Here is a 20972-nt window from a genome sequence, read left to right on the forward strand (position 1 = left end):
CCTCCTCATGTTACTGCTGTTATCTCACAATCAACAGGTTGGGGGGGGGCCTCCAACCAGAACCAGGGGAGACCACCTCTGTTTATCCACAAGCTTTGCTCTATCTCAATTCTCAGCGGACTACACAACCAAAGCAGAGGCTCAAGCCGATGACAGAAGAGCCCTCTGCCTACCCTGCGGGCTCAGGTAATCACCCGGGGCCCTCCCCTGCACCTCTACCCCGTCTTACAACAGCTCACCCTACGGCCTGGCTCTGAGCCCCCGGCCCTGGCTCCTTCTGTCCTGAGATGCTGCCCCCTGCCTGACTCCTGATGGAGCCAACTCCTATTCAAAAGCCATCCACCTCATTGACCCAAGGGCACCTTCAGACAAGCCCGACATCGGCTGCTCTTCATCCCATCAGGGTGCGAGAACTGCATCCTCCACGCCTCGCCGGCTCGGGAAACCACCCCTCAATGAATGAAGCCCAGGGACATGCTGCTTCTCCCGAGGCTGCCCAGCTTTACACCCAGCAGAGACAGGGAGGCCGGTGTGACTCCACCTGGGAGGGACCCAGGCCTTCCAGGCAGGGGTCAGCCAAAAGGGCCCAGGCCTGTCCTGGGCCCCCCATGGAGGCGGGCAAAGAGCGGCCCCTGTCCTCAGCTACTTCCCAGCTGGCTGAAGCAGAGCCCGGGAAGAGCTTGCGAGCCAGGCGCTGGGCCGGCAACCTCTGCGGGCACGCCACCTGCCCACGGTGTTGTGCCCTGGCGTCCCGCTCTGTTTGGACAAGTTACCCTCACCAAGTGTTCAACGATGCTTTTACACACCCCAGGGCCCTTGTTGTGTTATGAAAACATAACAAAGCACGCTAAGGAGAAAAGCTAGGGGGGAGGGGGCGGTAAGTGGGGAGTAAGCAAGCCACACACGAGTCTTTCTTTCTGGTCTCCATCCTACAGATGGCTCCTGGGCAGCCCGAATTGGGACACTGTCCCATGTCATTAGAACAAAGACATTGTCAAAAGAGGGGACTCAGAAACCCAGAGATGAGTAAATGGAAACAGTGTTTTCATATCCAGGACAATACCACCTTCTTTTCCACATCACTGTGGGGTCGTGGTAAGCCCTCTTTTGGGGGGAAGCTTCTAGGCAACTGGTGGGCCACATTACTCGCTCCCCCAGGACACAGTACAGGCACCAGGCACAGCTATACCGGGGTGGTGTCTCATGCTTGTCTCCTGTGCACTCCTTACCAGCACCAAGAAATAATCTCTGGAGTTAAGGGCAGTCTTCTGGCCAAATGGGGGCTGGTGGCTTGAAAATAAAGGCAGCCCTGAGTTCCGACTGCCAAGTGCCAGACACCTCTGCTAAAAGGCTAAGGGCAGAAGTAAATTCCTACCCACTCCCCACCAAAAAAATATAACAATTTTTTTTATTTTGCAAGTTAAAACCGAGCTAATGACACTGGGTGGGGCTCAGTGTTGAGGACTGAGCAGCCAAACCAAAATTCACTTGCAGCCAAGAGCTGCCTGGCCTCACCATTTGGGGAAGGAAGCTAAAAAGTCATGAAAGATTCTTCAGTAAACCGGGAAATAAGGCTGCAGTTAACATTTCAACTGAAGGTGACCCTTCTGGTAAAATATTTTTTTTAATAATAAAAATAACATAAAGTTCTCAAACAGCCTCTTTCTTAAAGAAAATGGTCTAAAAGTTCTCGTGGGAGTGGAAGGGAAGAAGGGGGGGAAAAAAACAGGCCTGGCCTCCTCTCTCAGTCACTACCTTTCACGAACAACTTTTTTCTGGAGTTCTTCTCATAAAAGGAATGACGCAATTTCCTGTCTTGTCCCAATATTTCCTGTTCACTTACAAGGTGAAAGTTATCACCCCGTTTTAAACAACTATCCTAAATTCCATAGAAAGTTCCTTTTTCCAACCAGTACCCCATCCCTATCACAAAATCTCCCCATCTTAGAATATAAATGCTATCATTTTCTATACCTTTAAAAAGTTGGCTTAATAAAAAGCCTGGTTCTCTCTAGGGCAGACACTGAATCTACGACCGCAGCTTCTCCAGGAACTGGGCTAGGGGCCCACATCCCCAAGGAGACCTCATAGGGAGAAGCGGAGGGGGCTGGGGCCGGCCAAGCCCCCCAAAGGAGCCAATGGGTTTAGGTGGAGTGGCTGTGACCAAGGGAATGTTGCTTTCTTGGTGTGTTAGCCACTAAATTGAGAACTGTGCCTCAGCAGTTAATAATATCTTCCCGCTGAAAATAGCCCGCAGAGGAAGCCTCTGTGACAGTAGGCACACAGCCAGACTCCGGGCTAGCCATTCAATACTGAGAGAGAAAGATGGTAGGGCCAGTGGTGACCTCCCAGTGGCCGCGCTGTACAGTATCCTTTCACAAGGCTCCCGCAAAGGGAGGGCTCCCGGGCAAGTCACCTGCCTCCTCTGCAGCCCTATAACCCCAGCGAGGATGTCACACAGACCAGGGGTTCTGGCAGCAGGGCGGGAGGAGGGGTCGGGATCACCCAGTGAGGGGTCAGGAGGACCCCACACTTTGGAAGGCAGCCCCTGCATCGGGCTGCTCACGGGTCCCTGGGCTGGCCAGAGAAGCAGGCTGGGCAGGCCAGGGGGAAACAGCATTTGGGGCAGAGAGGGAGCAAGCGCACTCACTTCCCCTGCAGAAAGGTCAGGCTCGGAAAACCAACCACAGGGAACTTTCCTGCCTCTCGTTTGTGCAACCCTTGTGGAAAAGGGAAGGTCGAAAGCTCAACACTGAGATGCGCCTGTTTCCTCAAGTAAAGCGAGTCAGAGAGACAGGCCCATCGATGGGACCCCCACCATCACCACCACCACCATAGACCCCAGAGGTGCTTTGAAAACAAGTAAGTGTCCGTCAACAGTGGACCCAGGCACCTAGCAAGTCTGTCCATTTTTAATTCTCTAGAGTCACTGTTCTTTATGGATTACTCAAATACCTTCACGTATTTAAAAACGACGAGAGGTCACTTTTTAAAATCATGGTAAAACACACATAACATAAAATTTACCATTAGTGACATTGAGTGTATTCAGAGCTGTGCAATCATCACCACTACCTAGTTCCAGAATATTTTTATCACCCCAAAAGGAAATCCTGTCTCAGGGGTCACTTTTACAATGTCATTCACAACAGCAAAGCCAACTAGAGGAAGGCGCAGAGTTGAGGCACCCTGTCAAGTTTCTACAGTCAAGCAAAAACCTTATTTGAGAAGAAGAACTCAAATTCTTCACTACGGAAGCATATATAGAATCACAGAAAACCTGCCCGGCAACCAAGAGAAGCCAACAAAGATACTCCCCACAGAAACATGGACCCCTTTTACCCCTACACCAGGGGTTCCGAACTCAACTCGCTGGCACGCTGCAATTCCCTGGAAAGCTTCAAAAAATACTGCTTGCCGGGACCACGCCGACAGACCGTGACTCAGAAGACCCCAGGGGTTCTAATGTGCAGGCAAGACTGGGGACCACTGCTCTGTGCCTTTTTTGTCCCACCAGGTTAAGACACCTGCTTAGAAGGTGCGGCTCCAGCTTCCAGGCCTAGACTTCAGAAATGACCAAACAGCAGCTTGTGGTCACAACACTGCAGGAGCACTATTACGGTCACAGCAACAATAAAGACGCAAAGGAAGCCAAACTTCATCTGAATCCTTTGGCATTTCCTCCCTTCTCACTGCCCCACTGGCTCTTGAGCTTGCCACAGAGGTCCCACAGGTCCAGAAGTCCACCCAGCTACAGCCAGGCTCTGCTAAGAAAAAGCCCAAGGAGGGCGGGTAGACTGTTAGTGTGCTAGACTGTAGCCAAAAGCTACACCGGAACCTGGCTGTCACCTGGCCCCCCTCCCTCTACGCTGGCCAGCCCTGTTGTGCTTCAGTGACAGGATGCATGAGGCAACAGCCCATCTAGTCTGGCCGGCAGAGCAGCCCAAATTTGCTCCAGAGACTTTAAATGCTGTCACCCTGCATTTAACCCCTGCCTGACTGCCTCATTCTTTCCAGGACAAAAGAGGTTTTATCAGTGAGCCCTTCTCCAGGGATGAGTGCATGTCCTCAAGCATTGCAGAAGAGATGACGAACAGGCTGAGCTGCTGTCCATGACTGGTCTTCCCCGGGGAGTGGGTGTGCACCAGGTGAGCTGGCCCTAGGCCCGAGTCATTACGCATGTACACTGGGTCCCTAGAGATCCAAACTGTCACTTCTCACAGCGGTCCGGGGGGTGGGTAGGTAAGGGGACTCGCTCATGGCCACACGTTCTGTTCCATCTGACTCCCCCGCAACGCCCATGCTCTTGGACACTTGAATGAGCTCAATCTACTCCCTGTGGCCCCACAGCATCAGAAGGCTCATGAAACCACAAACGGCTGGTTTCCGGGCAGGGAGGGAGACATCAAAATCGCAGCAACAGGCACGCAGGCCCAGGTTCCCAGTTTGTTATCACCATTCCAAGCCAGACAATAAATAATTGTTCACATGCAGCTGAATAACTTTCCTTAAAAACAAGGTGGAGCGATCTTTCCTAAGCCACTTGGTTTGAGCCCAAGTTGACCGTGAACTGAGCCAGGACCGCATTTTCAGATCATATAGGAATTTTCACAGACTCTCTTCTGAGGCTATCACAGATGCCAGCAGGGATCAGAGGAAGAGAGAACCGTTCCTGGAGCAGATGCAGACCTAGGGACACTTCCATCACCCACACTTGGGAACTAGAAGCTATACATGGATCTTAAGATTAGCAAAGGAGCTGGCCTCCCTTGGTGGGACAGTGTCTGTCCCATAAGCATGACTTGGCACAAGCAGGAGATGGGGTTCCCTCAACGTCCCCCAAAAACACATCAGTACTTATGTCTCCATTGCTTCCCACCTCCCTCCTTGAAATCCACAGTGACACCTTTTTTGAAGTTTCAAGAACTACAAATGGTTGCCGGCCTCCAATCTCTGCCCTAACTGGGGAGGTCAGGAGGGCTAAGGCCCAGCCAGCTCCAGACATTAATATATAAAGGAGGAGGCTGGAGGATGGGTGAATAATCTAGAACTTGCAAGTGAGATGGTGTTCCTTTCAACTCCCCAAACCAGGCCAGCAGACAAGCTACACGATAGCCCCCTTAGAAACTCCAGATGGACGCTGCAAAGATGACAGCTCCTCACACATGCTTTTAATTACCAGTGATACAGTGAAAGTTCTGGGAGCAAATCCTTTCCATTTCCACCGCCGAGCTGAAGCTAGAAGCTTCCCGTCTACGTCAGACCTCTCCAAGGTGGGTCTTCCTGGGCCAGGACGCATGCCAGCAGCAAGGACCTGTTCTGGAGTTGCATGCCTTTCTAAAGGCACCATACCCAGAGAGCTTAACTCAGACTGCCAAATCACAGTTCAGAAACAATCCACAAATGCTCCCTGCCCCCAAAGAGCATATCCTAATGGAGAAGCTGCCCTGATGTCCACCGACCCCACGAGAGAGGGACCCCAGCCTATCCCAGAGCCTGCCTGTAGCATGTGCCTGCTCGTGTGTCTGTGCACGGGATCATCTATCTGTACGTCTGCAGCACACGTGCGTGCACACACACACACACACACAAAACCATGCACCGAACAATCCATCTGTCTTGGAGAGCCGGCTGTCAGAAATGAAAGTACAATCTCCTGGAACCGAGTCACAGCCTTCTAAAAATGTGCCGTTTTCCCAGACTGAGGAAACTTGCAGGGGTGGGGTATGTTTCACTGCGAGTCCCGAAGGCCCGGGCCTGTCGTCTCACCGGCCAGACCCAAGCTGCAAGGCTGGAATTCCAACCTGCAGCCAGCGGGCCTGCGCCCAGCGCTCCCACCCGCCCACTCCCCTTCCTCGCAGGAAAGGGAAGGGCCAGCCTCGGAGTCACCCCTGCATTTCAGGAGGGGGCATGCCTTTGAGCACACCCCCACCCCCACCTCTGAGGCACCACATTTTCACATTGGGCTGTTTTTTCTTTCCCTTCTTCCCTTGCCAAGAGAATCAAGCCCTGGCTCCCGCTGCCGACCTTCCTCCCACCCTAAACTGAGCCCCATTCATTAAGGCTGCACTCAGCCAGGGCAGGACAGGAAGGAAAACAGCACACAGAGCCTGTGAAAGAGACACTCAGAGAGGATATTTCAAGGGGGAGGAGGGGGTGATGCTTGTGGGCGCTTTCCTGGCTCCCCACCTTGATGCCCACTTGGCCCTGTTTCTCCAAAGCAGTCTCCCACCCCCGGGCCTCTGCTAACCCCTTCTCCTCCCCAGCCCTGCCCCATTCAGCCACCGCAGCCCCCACTGGCCTCATCCTCTGCAAGGCGGGCACACCCAGCCCCCTCCCCCCCCCCATGGAAAGATCAACTTCTTAGAAAGGAGGAGGTCTGGGCTTCCTCCATCTGCAAAACCCTCTGCCCTGGCCCCCGGCCACTACAATCAGCTTTGGGGGAGCATTCTCACTACAAACAGTGTAGCCCCGGGTTTTCTCTGTGCCCACTGCCTCCCCTCCAGACACCCCCAAACCACTGGCACCAACCCAAAAACCAGTTTCTTCAATTTCCCCCCACGGCACATTATTAATAAACTGCTCCAACTCCAAACGGAAAGAAGAAAGAGCTCAAACTTTGAAGCCTTGGGAATTAGTAAATCAAGAGCTAAAATTCAAAACAAATGCTCTTTCATGTGGAGGCCCCCCCTTTCTTTTCCTTTTTGCAGTTTTGTTAAACCGGGCGATCCCTTCAGAGACAATCGCTCCTGCCTCGCAGCTCCTCATTAATCTAAAGGGTTGCAATTACCCTGGGGGTGGCACGGAGTCGTTAATAAATTGTTTCACCTTCAGTTTCCTTCTAGGACTGGAAAGACTTTGGGGAACCTAAAGCCCACCCATGTCAGAAGGGGCTTCGGGGGGCATGCTGTTCAGCGGGTCACACTGTTTAGCTCTCAGGGCTGGGTAAGGACACGCTCAGCCCCGTGGCTCAGCCTTGTGGCGTCATTTCCTCCAGCAGAGGAGACAGACAAGATGTTATCAATAGGACAAACCTTCCGAAAAGCCCCCTTTCAAAAGCTACCACTTCCCTTGCTTATTTCATGTGGTTCAGAGGGGCTGGCGCTCCTCCCTGCACATTTAGGATTTAAAAAATAAAACCATCTAACAACATCCTGAGTGTGTTACTTTGCCCAGACCCTTTCCTCTCCTCGCTCTTCTTTCTTTCAGGAACTCTCTCAGCCTTAGAAAGCAGAAAGGATGCAAGTCCACACCGTCCACATGTCGCTGCACGTTCTCCCTGTTGCCTGCTTCGGTCCCCTCCCATCCTCACGCTGAAAGCCCCCTCCCCTCTCTGCGTCCCTCTTTTTCCTGCTCAGTTCTCATTAGGAGCTTTGAGTAAACAATACTCTCTGTCTCAGATAACAGTCAGAGTATATATTGCACTGAAACAAAAACAAACAAGGTCTCCCTAAAGACATTTTCAGCAAGCTCAATTCCTGGAGAGGAGAGCCTGGGAGGGACCTGGCCAGGACGAACCGAGCCTGAGCCACAGCTGACCAGTGAGTCATTTCACTAAACAGGGCGCACCACAGTACCCCCAAAGACAGTTTCACAGCTTCCATCTGAGCAGCCGTGATCCTATACCCAATGTCCCAAAGGCAAGAAACGACAAATGCCTGGAACTCCGCTGGAATTTCCCTTTTTTTTTTTCTTTCCAGGTTACTTTCCCTCTTGCTCTAGCTAGTTCCTAGAAAATCCAGTGATGGCATACTGGGGTGGGAAAAACAGGTGGAAACAGGAGGTCTTTAAAAAAAGATGGAAATGCCTCCCACCTACATGGCTAATGAGTTTCTCCAAGTCTAGCACTCTCTTCTCACGTCCCTTGGGGACAATGATGCTCAAGCTAACCAGAGTGCCTCATCCAATCCCACAGCCCTCCAGCACTCGCATTCCAGGCCCTCCCTCTCGCCTTCGGGCCCTGAGGAAAACTTTCCCTGCTGCGGAGAAGCGTTAGCGTAGCGCCTACTGCCTGCAGTGTCCCCACCCTGCCACTCCCATCCCCAGACATGCACTACAGAATCTTGCACTAAGCTGGACTGGGAATCAGAACTGGCAGAGAAGCATCAAGAACACCTCCTCTACACCTGGGATCTGTCTTCAACAAGTTCCCAAAAGGTGGATCCACCCCCTTCAAGGCACGTGATGCACTAAGGGCAAGAGCAAAAAAGAGCTTACTCCCATGAACTAATGTCACCAAAGTCACCAAGTGGAAGCCCCTCGAGCAGGGAGCTGCTTAGCAATAACCAGGAAACACAGCACACCGGTCCCCAGGTATGGAGCGGGCCCAGCGTCGTGATATGTAAAGGACTGCAAAACGATAAGCTGAAGGGTTATCAGAGTCACCCCAGAGTCACCACGGATGCACTCAGTTTAACGCACAGAAAACTGAGAATTAATTCCAGGCCAGCTGGGGTGGCAGAGGGCCACCCCCATTCCTCCAGCCTCCAGTCATTTCAAGAAGTCTTGGAATTGCCAGGAAAGTAAGAAAAAGAGACTCACCTGAAAGCCCCCCAGGGGCCAGATAATTCGTTCCCCCTGTTTCAGCGGAGGAAGGCACAGCATCTGGACAGTCTGCTGTAGATTTGAATGGGAGAGAGAAATAAGTAAATACACAAATAAATAAATAAATAGAAAACACCAAGATTAATTTTTAAGCACATTCTAAACAGCATTAAAGAGAAACCACACATTCCAAACGGCTGACTCCCAGCCACGATGCTGATTATTAATGGTCTGCTCAGGCTTCACTGCCCATCATAAGACAGACCACAGCACCTTGTCACCCGTCTGGGCTCCGGGCGGCCAGTTAATCATTAGTCAAGTCAGGCTCAATCGCAGACTGGCTGGAATTTCTCTTTTATTGCCAAGTCCCCCATTGAGGAAACCAGGTAGTTCCCAAGGTCAAAGGAGCTTCGGGTTCTGCTCTCTCAGCCCCGGCTGCTGTCTCTCTGCCATTTTTCCCGGAGAAAAATCAAGGGCAAAGCCCCCTTTTGCTTGGAACCAGTGGCCTCTCTGCCACTCCCACAGACCAGAGTCTCGCACTTATCTTTTTAAAGACAGACTTGCCAGTTCTTTAGGACTTTCTCGAGACTGTGTTGGATGGAAAGGACTTTTTCCTTTTTAACTGAGGTAGTATGTAACGAGCACAGCAAAGCATATGCATCTCAAGTACAACTCCATCAATTTTACTCATGGAGACATCCGTGTGAAGTCACCACCAGACCAGGACAGAGAACATTCTCAGCAAGGCTGCCAGCCGGAAGGGAAATGTTCTAGCTCCTTCCAGGCCTAGTCCCAACTCCCCATCTCTGGAAACCTTCCCGGGAACCCCAGTCCTGCAAGGCTCCCCGCCCTCAGTCCCTATAAAATCTTCTGGCACCCAGCACATGGAGTTTCCTTCTGCTGTCTTTAGTCATCTTTTACCTTCAGATCCTGTCTGCCCTAACTACACCATAGGCTTCTCTTCAACATCTTTGTTACCCTCGGGTGCTCAGCACCGTGACCTAAATGTTAAGGAGAATAATGGCAAATCCAGCTGAGAAATAGACTGGATAACCTCCCTCTAAGCAATAAGACAAAAATAAAGACCATGAACCACAACTAATTAATCCCACAAAACAAAAATACACAAGACCCTGTAAGTTCATCAGGCACCACTGCCAATGCCAAACTTACTGGAATCCACAGAGAAAGGCCGGTTCAGGAGCCGAGCTTCCCAGCTCCCCAGCAAACACACCAGGCTGGACGGTGCAAATTCCAGTCCCCCCACCCCAGGCCACTGGCAGGATGCCCCTGGGGTGTGCATTACCAGGTTCCCACTGGAACCACTTGGCCACGCTGGCAAATAGGAAGCCAAGTGAGAGGAGCCCAGAGACAGTCAGCCCAGGGGAGCTGTCAGCAGCCCAGTAGCTGTCTCCAATCCCTGAAAAAGGGAGCTGGGGGGGCTGAGCCTGGCCTACACATAGCCCCAAACCACCTCTGGGTTTCTGCTGCCTGCCCCCCTCAACTCTGAGATCCTCTCTCTGATCCCTCTCCAGCATTCTCTCTCAGGCTGGAAGAACAACTTTTCAAGAATTCTCCTAAACAGGGGAAGGGGGAGCAGAGGAGTGGCAGCAGCGGGCAGGGGAGAGAGAAAAGACTGTGTGTGTAATCTCATTTTATCAGGGTAAAGAATAATTCCTAACAGGAATATACAATTTTACAGGATACACTTAATCAAATGGAAAACAATAGGGAAGGCAGGAAATGGAGCTGCTTGTTCAATGATGTATACGCTGAACTTTCTAAACTACTTTGATGGTCTCCCCATGTTCTAGAGATAGACTTCTACCTACCCCCCCCAACGGAAGACACCCCCACATTAAACACGAGGACTTCTCCACTGCCACTCCCCGCTCCCAGCTCTGGCTGGCTGAATGCCAGAGGCAAGGTATGTTTCAAAGGAAGAGCCCAGCATCTCCTGGCAGACCTGGGACCACATTGAGGGTGTCAGCCCATCTCAGATCAAAGGTAAGCCAGTTCCACACTGGCAACCACAAGTGTTTTTATGAACCGGTGCTCTGCCCTCTTGCAGGGCCTTTGATCTCAGGAGGGACTTACAAACATTAATTAGGTCTCCCCACCACCCCTGTGAAGCAGCAAAGAATACCTGTTCGACACGCACCCAGGGAAACTGAGGCGTCACTGACTAGCCCAAGGGGCCACCCAGTGAGCTGGGCCATACCCAAGAGTTCAGGGCCTATCCCACAGCTCTCCCTCCTCAGGCAGGCCGGAGTCCCAGCTGTCTTTCCTGCAGGTAGTCAGGCTGAGTCTTCAGCATCCAGACTGGCCTCAAGCAACTGCCAGGCTCGTAAAGGTCCAAGAAGCCACATCTCCATCCCTCACCCACAAAAAAGCTCCGCCAAGACAGCTCTCCCAAGTCAGGGTCTCAGCTTCTGCCTGTGTTGCCTGCTCCCCCGAGCCCAGGCTGGCACACACTCAGCTCCAGGCCATTCCTGGCTCTCATCCACCGCTAAACATTACCAAGCACCCAGTAAGCGCTGGGTTCTGTGGGAGAAAGACTCACTCCCCTCTCCCAGCAGAGAGGGAGGCCCTGGAGACACAAGCCAGGGGAGCAGCCAAGGAATGAGCTGTTGAGAAGGGTACAAGGTGAGGGAGCTGGGGATCCCACTTCTCTCACCAAGAGAATGGTTCCTGGAGAGCCAGCACCTTCTTGTCGACTTAGTTCTGAGCATCCTAAGCACTGTCCAGGACAGAAGAGCGCCCCCAACCCCCCCCGCCCATCACTATACCCCAAGTGTCCTAGCTCTGCCCCAATTCACAACCTGGTTACAGGACAATCCTCTGCATTGGAACCATCCCATTTTTAGGCAGGCACATCCTTCGGCCTGTAGAATGAATGAATGAACCAATAAATGAGCAAATGAATGAATCATCTAATCTAACTCTTCGATCATCTGGATTTAAACAGAGGCCTGGAAAAATTAAGCGCAGCCTGAGTTAAGAGGTAAAGGCAGGGCTAGGTGCCAGACTTTTCAACCAGGCTTTGGAGGCTCCATCTGCCTATGGCACTGGTCACCTGGGTCCCCAGCCTAAGCAAGTACAGTGCACCCAGCAACATCCCTCCAACCTTTCAGACCATCAGATACAGTGGACACAGGGAGCAGAGCCCAGAGAGAAATCCCCCACAGCATCCCCATTATACACCCCATAAACTGAGATCTAATTTTAAACAGCGTGTTCTTATTCCTTGTGCAATGGAGGAGGGGGGTGGCCCTTCCTGACTTCTGATAGCCCCAAGTCGCAGCCACCCTGCCCCAGGGTTCAGCCATATCTAACACACTCCTTTGCAGAAGATCATGCTGCCTTGGGCCCACCTAGCACCCAAGTCTGCAAGGTCAGGCCCTCCCAAACGCTGCAGTGGAATGGCTTGAACCCTAGCAAAACGAAGCTCTGGGCTTTCAGCCCTTGAGTTCCTCCAAAGGCTGCCGAGCCCAGCCCCTTGCCACCGCCACTTTCCAAGCTGGAGACTTCACAGACGGGATTCCTTTAGTCGTGTAACTGGCTCAGATTTTAACAGTTGTCCACTGTAAAACCTTATGCCTGGTTCTCACCTAGTAACCCAAGACCACAAATTCAACCTAGGGCTTAGAAACTTAAGAATGTAAGCGGCTGATCTAAATTCCCCAGCCAGATACTCTCCTCCCAAGTACAAGGCGAGGATAAAAACCCGAGGCAGCATCCCATCTGCATGTCTGACCTCAACACCCCTGGCCACAGCAGCCAGCAAAACCAGCCTCAGACCTGTCCAGGGCCCCTCCACTCCCAGACCTGGCTGCCCTCCAACGGGCCAGGACAGTTCCTTCCACGGGGGCTTCGGCTGTTGCCACCTCATGTCCTTAGACCACGGCGCCTTTATTCATTCCTTTTTTTGGTTTGTTTTAAACAAAAACGTTTTGGGTGAGTAACCAGCTGTTTGAGTTTCCGATTGGCAGGTTAATCACTTCCTATTGGCTGATCTGGAGAACTTTTCTCCCCCTTGGAAATGGCACATTCCTGTCTTTGTGGCTTCTCTGTTTACACACATTTTGCTACCTAATGTCAACACTTGCTAATGAATAAATATATCACTCCACTCACTGAAAATGAGGTCCTGGCCTGGCAGAGTGACCGCTTAAATCCTGCGAACAGATTTATCCTAGTATCTCTGCAGGAAACCCAAGAGAAGGTGGCCCTTCTTTTCTGGGGTTTTAGGAAGTTTCTGGGAACATTTACCACTAGTCCTCTTTACCCCTGGGGCCAGGGTGACTGGTCTCTCTCTTTTAAGGGAAACCTCCAAATTTGAAGACTACAGCAGGAAAAACAAAACCAGGACAGAGTTGGCTCCTTGGAGAACTAACCTCATGAAAGAATTCTCGAGTCTCCACACCAAAAACCCAGTCAAGTTACATTCTTTGAGGAAACAGAGCTTGGTAATTTCAGTTAACGTTTGTTAGGAATACAGAGAGCTGGTTATCTCCTCATTAATGACCATTTATCTGGTGTTTTGTAAATCGAAAGCAAAATAACACATGCTCCGCAGGCCACTTATTACAGGCACCAGGCAGGCAGCACCGCCTTCCCGACCTGAGGGCGGGTGGAGTCCCGGGAGGGCTGGCTGCATAGCATAGGGAGGGCTGGCTGCATAGCACGGGCTTCGGTTACACCGTTCATTAAAGTATTTAATTTATGACAACGCCCCAGCAAAACTTTTAATTAGTGGGGGGAAAGGCCCAACAGCCAGAACGCAGGAGGCGGAAGGACGTGTAGTATTCCAAGAGCCAAGTGGGGCCCAACCCTTCACTTCTCCTTCTCCCAGAACCTCAGCAAACTAAAAACTTCACGAGAGTTCCATGTTTCAGGCACCGGTATCCAGGCCCTAAGACCAGATCCAATCCATCCTCTGAGCAAATGAATCTCCTACTGTAAGAAGGGGCGCCAAGACACAGGGGCTCGTCCCTGTTGTCACCTCTACGTCCCAGTTTTGCTGACCCTCTTCTCCCTGGCACTTTTAGCACCACAGGGTGAGCCCTGGTACTGCCAACCAGAGCTGAATGCAGACAACCGCAACAGGGCTGGTGCCAGTCTCAGACAGGCTTTCGCCCTGGCTCCATGCCATTGGGTGACAAAGCAACAGGCAGGCAGAGCTATGCTAAAAACTTTTATAGCCCCTACCAAGGATTCTGAGAAAACCCGGGAGAGTGCTGAATGGCAGGTGAGGATGCTGTTGCCTCCACTTTTCACATTTTCTAATCTCTTACTCCAAACCACGATCTTCTCTGCACTTTTTTAAACTGTCTTCCCTTCTATCAGACTATCCATTCTTCCCTCCGATGTTTCCAGTATTCCCAAAGTCTCCATGTTCTCCCAGCAACCTGTCCTATTTGGCTCCCAAGACACTTCTGCATGGACCAAATTCCACGTGTTAATGCGGAGCCAACTTCGGCCACGGAGTGCAAACAGACGAAAAAGGAGCAAAATGCAAACAGCATATCTCGGAAACGTCGTTGCCCACCCCCCTAAATGTATATATATATATATACCACAACAAAAACAGGAAAAATCCACCAGACTTTCAACAGAGGAAACCTATAACCATCTCCGGGCAAAACCCAGCGCCTCCCCAAGCCGCTGCCTAGACATTAGAATCCGTGTTCTAGACTTAAGAGACTCCATTTCTAACTTAAGATAGGAAGGGTATTTTTAAAAGCATCTACTCACCAGTTGGTTTGAGAAAATCCATCGGGTATCTGGAGTAAGGAGGAGGGGGAGACTCTGGAATTTAAAAAGTAAGAGAAAATAAAGGCCAGGCCATGAGAAAGAGAGATAGAAACTTATGATAACAGAGGCATTCTTTTAGCCCAACTGTTTGTCTTAGCTGTGGGGGTTGGAGGCAGGGCCGCGAGGCGGTGAGTGCCTTGATATTTAGCTGTCAGATAAACAAAAGAGGCCGCCTGGCGCCAGCCTCGGCGCTGCGCTCCTCCACGTCTGCGGCGGCGGCCGCCGCGCTCCGCCAGCCCGGCTGGAAACCACCGGCTCGGCCGCGGCCGCGCACTTCGCAGTTCCCAGGGCGGGGGTCTACAAACCCCCTCCCCATCCCCGAACTTCAGCCCCGCTCCCATCGTCCCCCGCCCCGGCCCGCCCCCCAGGGGCGCAAGTCACCTCCGCCCCCGCCGCTGCGCTGGGCGCCCGCGCCAGGCACGCGGGGCTCCCCTTCCCCAGCCCACCCGGGAGACGCGCCCCCATCCGCCCGCACGGAGACGGTGAGAAAAGGAAAGCAATGGAGGCGGCGGGGAGGATAAAGAGGAGGCGGCTGGGGGTCTCAGCGGCGCAGCCCAGGCCCCAGCGCAGTGAGGGGCAACAACGTCACGGAGGCGCTGGGGGCAGACCTGTAGTCTTACAGTCCTATAGCCTGCGCCTTCCCGTGCTGAAAGAAAGGAAAAAGTAGGGGACTCCCAACTTCTCCTGACTGCTTGTTCTTTTCCACCCTGGGCTGGCAGAGATGAGAGCAGATATCAGTTCGGCCTCCCATGCTCACCCTCTCTGTCCCAAAAACCCCAAAGCTGCGCAGCCAGGGCAGTCTCCGAGCCACTTGTGCACGACGTGACTCTCCGTATTTACTAAAGGAGCAGAGACTCTCCAGCGTTTACAATTCGCTTCTCCCAGCCTTCCTTCGCGGGCTTGGACCGAATCCAACTCGGCCACACACCTCAACGCCTTTCCGGGTGCGGGGGAGGCGTGACCCCCCACTTCTCCCTGCACCCCCTAGCTGATCCGGAAATGAGAGCGTCTCATTTTTAGCCACATGTCTGTAGAGTGTGTGCACGACCAGTGCCCATAAGCCCCCCTCGGGGCAACCAAGGAGAAAAAACGAAGGGAACCCCCGGGGAATGCCCTTCCAGTTTCCCCGGGTCCCTTCTCCACTTTTGTCCCCCAAGTCTCCTCCCAGGAGGGAATGTACACTCCCCTCCAGAGGTGGCTGCACAACACACAGCCCGCAGGGGCTTTTCTTCCACCGCTTGGGCGCCAGGGGGAGAGGCGGGGGGGCACAGAACAACTTCTTACCTAGTTCGCAGAGTCGGCTAAGGTGATGGGGGTTGCAGCACACCAGCTCGGGGTTGATCTTCCCGTAAGATTCACAGCAACACAGCCTCTTGACTTCCGAGGAATGCCTGAGATCCGGCCACCTGAACACTTTGCACAGCAGGAGAGGGAGCGAGTAGGACGAGGGAGGCTGCGCGGGCGGCGAGCCGGCGGGCGCCCCCAGGCCCAGCCTGCAATCCAGGCGGCCAGGCAGCAAGAGGCACGCGGTGCGCGTACCGCCGCGGGACTCCACGGCCTGGAGCAGCAGCTCCAGCTGCCGTTCCTTCAGTTTCTTGAGCACCGAGTGCGTGAGCGCCTTCAGATCCGCCTCGGCGCCCCCGGCCGCGCCGGCGCCCGCGGCTGAGGGGTGGGGATGGTGGTGACCTTTGACACCTCGGACCGCCTTGCCCAGGCAGCAGCCAGCCCTGCCTGCGCCGCCGGCACCGGCCCCATGAGCCCGGCCGTCCGTCGCCCCTTCTCCCCGCAGCTCGCCTCCTCCGCCGCCTCCCCCCGCACCCTCCTCCTCGTCCTCGCCGCCGGGCGCACGGCTCCTCCAGAGACGCCGGACGAGCGCAGATCGTTTGGTCCTGAACATGCGGGGCGAGGAGGCGAGGAGAAAAGTCGTTTGTCGGCTAAGGAGCGAACATGACCTCCGCACACCATGAAGAAGTCGGGCGCCGAGTTGGGGCAGCAGGCGCAGGCGACAGCAGCAGCAGCAGGGGCCCGGGCAAGAGCGGCGGCGGCCCGAGGGGCGCTCCGTGGCATGCGCCAGTCTCCCGGAGGCCGGGGCGAGCGCGGGAGCCCGGGGGCGCCCGCCGGGGCTCGGGGGCCTGCGCTCCGGCTGCCCCACCCCGCGCGGCCCGCGCCGTGCGCGGCTCTCGGGCCCCGGCGCACCCCGGAGGAACGCGGCCGCCGCTTCCCTGGGGGCGACGAAGCCTGCCCGGGTCGGCGCCTCCCCAAAAAGAGGCCCCCCCGCAGCGGCTCCCGAGTGTCGGGCTCGCCAGCCTCAGCTTCCTACATGGAAGATCCGCGGGGGCAACAAACGAAAGGCGTTCGGCTGGGTTGCTGGAGGGAGAAAAAGCCTCTTTTCCCCCTTGCTAAGCAACTTAATTTGGGGGTGGGGAAAAGCAGGCAATTAAAAAAAAAAAAGCAGGCACGCGATTTATTTTTTTCCTCTATATCCTTAGTAACCGGATCTCCTCGAATTCCGTGCACACGAAGACTCGGGGGAGGGGGCCGAGTGGACTTCACCCCGCATGAGATGTCTGGCGAAATAAGGAGGCTTTCTCAAAATCTAAGTACCAAATATGCAAAGCCAATGAAAAACACCACCTCCTCGCACCCCGGAGGTCTGGGGGCGTCCGGCTGGAGCTGGGGTTTAAAAAAATAAAATGTTTACAAAGTAGAACGAGACGTTTGAGGGGTGGAAAAAACGTATCCACGAGTTACATCCCCCTTTTTTCCTTGCAAAGCTCCACTGGTCTTTCTCTCCTTTTCTTCGGCCAAAAAAAAAAATCGTATATTTTTTTAATCCACAGAACGCTTTGGCTAGGCTGCTTCAATCTTCCGCATCTGGCTGTTTTAAGGGAGTCTCTGGTCTTTCCTCCTGCGCTCCCGGGGGCCCCGGTCCTCGGCGGGGACTTCCTCGGGGCTGGCGGGGGCGCAGGGGCAGAAGATGCTGCGGCGGCGGCGGCGGCTGCGCCCGGCGGGGCTGACAGCGCGGGGGAGGGCGGCGCGGCGGCGGCGGCGGGCCCCCGGCGGGTCGCGCGCTCTCGCCCTCCTAGGAGCAAGCGGCTCGCTAGTGTGGGGGCCACCGGCGCCCCCTCCCCTGGCCGCGGCTGGCCGCCGGGGCTCCCCGTGTGGGCTGCTCGCCCCGACCCGGCTGCGGCGGCAGGAGGCCCCGGTGTCCTCACGCCGCCTCCTCCTCCGAGAGTCTCCTCGTCGGGCTCCGGGAGCCTCCTTGTCCCCCGTCCGCCCTCTCCTGGCGCTCGAGTCCTTCTGCCGCCGCCGGGGTCTCGCCGCGCCGCACTCAGGGGCTCCGGGGCCGGGAGCTCGGCAGCTCGGCGCCGGCAGGCTGGCTCTGTCTCGGGCAGCTCTCTCTGGCGCGGCGAGCGGACCGAGCACGGCGCCCGGCTGGCTCGGCTGGCGCGGCTCGGGGACAGGATCCTCCGTGCGCCGAGCGAGCGAGCGAGTGTGCCCGGGGCTCGCCGCCTCCCGCAAGGCCTCCCGCCCCCGCCCCCTTCCTCCCCCTTCCCTCCCCCGCCCCCAGCCGCCGCCGCCTCTTCCCCGCCCCCCTCTCCCCCCCTCCCCCCCCCCCCCAGGCCCTCTGCTCTGCTGGTTCCACTGCGCAGTGGCGCGCCCGGCTCCGGCCTCGTCACGTGGCCGTCTAGACACCCTGTCGCTTTAAAAAAAAAAAAAGCGATTGTGTTTCGCAAACAACAGATCGGGTTTCTAAAAGCTATTTCTCCCCCTGCCGTCCCCCCCGCCCTCGCCACCCCCTCCTGGGTCTGCAGAGGGGAGACCAATGGGGGGGCGGAATAAAGGTGGGGAGCAGAGAAGCTCCCAGAATCGACTGAGACCTGGCCGGATCAGAGGAGAAATGGGAAGACCCGAGAGCACTGAGCGGGCTTCGCCGGCGAGTTTTGGAGCGGAACGAGCGGGTCGGTGGCCCAATTTAGACCCAACCCACAGAGCCTCGCCGCGCCGTCCCGCGCGCGCTCGCCCTACGCGCTTCATTCATTCGTCCTGTTTTAAAGGCCCTGGCGGCGGATCCCCTGGCCGCGCGGGAGGGAAGGGGGAGGACACCGCTGTCTCGGTTTAAAAGACATTTACACCGGACTGGACCGAGGCCCCGGGAAGTGTGCACTGGAGGGAACAGCCGGGCCGCCGAGGGCGGGGAGGCGGCGCGAATGTGACCTCAGCGGCGGCCGCGCGCTCCCTCCCGCCCTCTCTCGCTCCGGGCTCGGGTTTCTAGGACTGCCTGGAGAAGTGTGTCTTGTGCACAGCTCTGGAATGCATTTGGCTGACTGACGAACTGCGAGGGGCAGCATCCTGCCGGGAGAAGTTTGGGGGGGGGGGTCGCCCGCCTGCAGCCGGCAGGTTTCCTCCGGAGCCCGGAAGACCTCCTCCACCCCGCCTCCCGGCGCGGGAAGGTTACCTTCGGAGCAGACCTGCCTAGGGCATGCATATACATGCGGGGGCTGCTTCTGCGCCCTCCTCGGCCTCGTACCTTTCAAGGTGCTTAGAGTCAGAGAGTTTATCCCTAACCCCAGCCTGGGGAGAAGCATAGACCGAGCTGGCAGATTGCTGCATGGAAATGCATAAGGGTTGGTAGGGGAAGGGACCAGAACGCTTTTACTTGGTGAAACCTGGTGATACTTAATGACTTACATATATACGCATCGGTGTTTTTGAGGCCACTAGTTGGCATGGTGATCTAACCTCACATCTTATTCAGTGAAGTCAGATTTTTTTAAAAGTCATTTGGAATTGTGAGATCATGAGGACAATGAAACTCATTGGAGATTTTAACGAATCTTTAGAAAAGATGAAATGCACTATTTTCCTTTTCCCAGCTAAATTAAACGTTCTTAAAAGGAAAAGGAACAGATGACTCTTAGCTTTGTAGCTCAGCCCCCTACCCTCCAGCAACTTAAAAAGAGTCTGACATGCAATAGATGCTTAATAAATATTTAGGAATCAACAGAGTTGGATAGGATCTAAAGGGGCGTTTGGACCACTCCCCCCCCCCCCAACCCCACCAAAAGCACCGTTGGAGATATAATGTTAGCGAAAAACAAGAGACATTGGTTACATGATCATCTTCAGGCAAGGGAGCCCTAAACTTACTGGCCTGGAAGATACTGGGATGCCCAGCCATGCAGAGGTGTGTAGGACAGGGCAGAAGCTGGCGTTCTAAACATTTACTTTATAAGGCTGCAATTGTATAAGATCATAATTTTGTTATAAATGAAAATGTTACTTATTGAGAAGGGCATTGAAACCTTATGTGTGTGTGTGTGTGTGTGTGTGTGTGTGTATGAAACTTTCTAAAGAAGCAACTTGCCAAGACCACAGCTGAGAAAGCCCAGGAGAATATGGAAGAGGGGGAGGTTTGGATCCAGGTGAGCAAATCGTCATTGGCAGGGAAAAATGGAAGAGACAGAACGGGATTTTTGAAGTGTCTGAGAAATGTATAATATACTCCCCTTGGAAAGGCTCAGAAAGAATACCAGACTAGAAGTCAGAAAACCTGGTTCCTGGCTGGGGCTCTGCCAGTCACTGGTTAAATAGCCTGTGCTACTGGTGACCCTCACAGCTAGTCGAGCACTTGGCAGGGTTTAAAAAGCTTTCTGGGCGAATTTCCTGCCCTCTCAGGGTCCTATTCCCTCTCTCTGCTCTGGGCCTCACTAGAAGGTCCTCATTTTTCAAGAGAGACTAGGCCAGGCTGCAAAGTGACAGGAAGGACTTAAATAAACAGAGAAAGCAAATGTCATAATTCTAATTAAGCTTCTTGGCTAAACGGAGAATCCGAAGACTCTTTTGGAAATCTGGCCAGTGATCTGATGCTCTGTGATGAGAGGCCCGAGCACACACAGGGCAGGTAGGTTTAGTGGGTGTTTCAGGAGTTGAATCTGACGTCACAGCTTGTCTGGGTAGAACGTGCATATACTTGCACAGATATGTTCCCATATAGTGAATTGTGGGTGTTTTAATTCAGGCGTCACCCGTATCTTGCCTTCTATACGTGGTTTTCCTCCTCCATTTTACTACCCAAGGTAGGCGATGGGTGAGATGCTGGGCAAGTAGCTACAATGGTTGGTGCTGCTTGATGGCTCCTTGGCATCCCCTGAATCAGGTACCACCCCAAGCCTTCCTAAGAGCCAGCCCCACCCCATCGCGTTCTTATTTCTTTCCGTTCCAAGAAAGAAGCTGGACGGTAGAGGAACTCCCAGCTGGCTGGTGTGCCTAGAAAGGGAGTTCTTTTCCTTTCCACAGGCACACGAGACTGACAAGCACCCTGTTTCAAACTATTCTGATCCTTTAAAAAAAAAAAAAAAAGTTTAGGAGTTCACCAAACTATTGTGAATGAGTTTGATTCTAATCATTTGCTGGCAGGGAATATGGAATAAAATATCTCATTTGCAGTTGTTTATTTCCTGTTGTGGCTTCTATTTTCATCTTTTAGTCACTTTGGTGATAGTAATCAAACCCTAATCATGGTGCAGCCACAAGTCACAGAGACCAAAATAACTTGCAGCAGAGTTATGACAAACAAGGATGGAGTCAGCTAAAGACCTGGCTACTTA

At 54.0% G+C, this 20972-nt stretch overlaps 1 protein-coding gene across 3 annotated transcripts in view; it reads right to left on the reverse strand.

The window, feature by feature from the left end:
• Positions 1-16663, reverse strand: part of SMAD7 (SMAD family member 7) — a 29481-nt gene extending 12818 nt beyond the window's left edge. The window contains exons 1-3 of one of the 3 annotated variants that reach the window (XM_070630188.1): positions 15646-16663; positions 14302-14355; positions 8542-8616 (exon numbers count right to left, since the gene is read on the reverse strand). In XM_070630188.1, the coding sequence (XP_070486289.1) occupies positions 8542-8616; positions 14302-14355; positions 15646-16258 (742 nt within the window). In that variant the 5' untranslated portion in view covers positions 16259-16663. Of the gene's footprint in view, positions 1-8541; positions 8617-14301; positions 14356-15118; positions 15314-15645 lie in introns of those variants that run through there. The other 2 variants (XM_070630187.1, XM_070630189.1) reach the window with 2 other exon arrangements.
• Between the last annotated feature and the right edge of the window lie 4309 nt (positions 16664-20972).

The sequence above is a fragment of the Equus przewalskii genome, chromosome 7 (genome assembly GCF_037783145.1).
Source record: "Equus przewalskii isolate Varuska chromosome 7, EquPr2, whole genome shotgun sequence".
Taxonomy (NCBI): domain Eukaryota; kingdom Metazoa; phylum Chordata; class Mammalia; order Perissodactyla; family Equidae; genus Equus; species Equus przewalskii.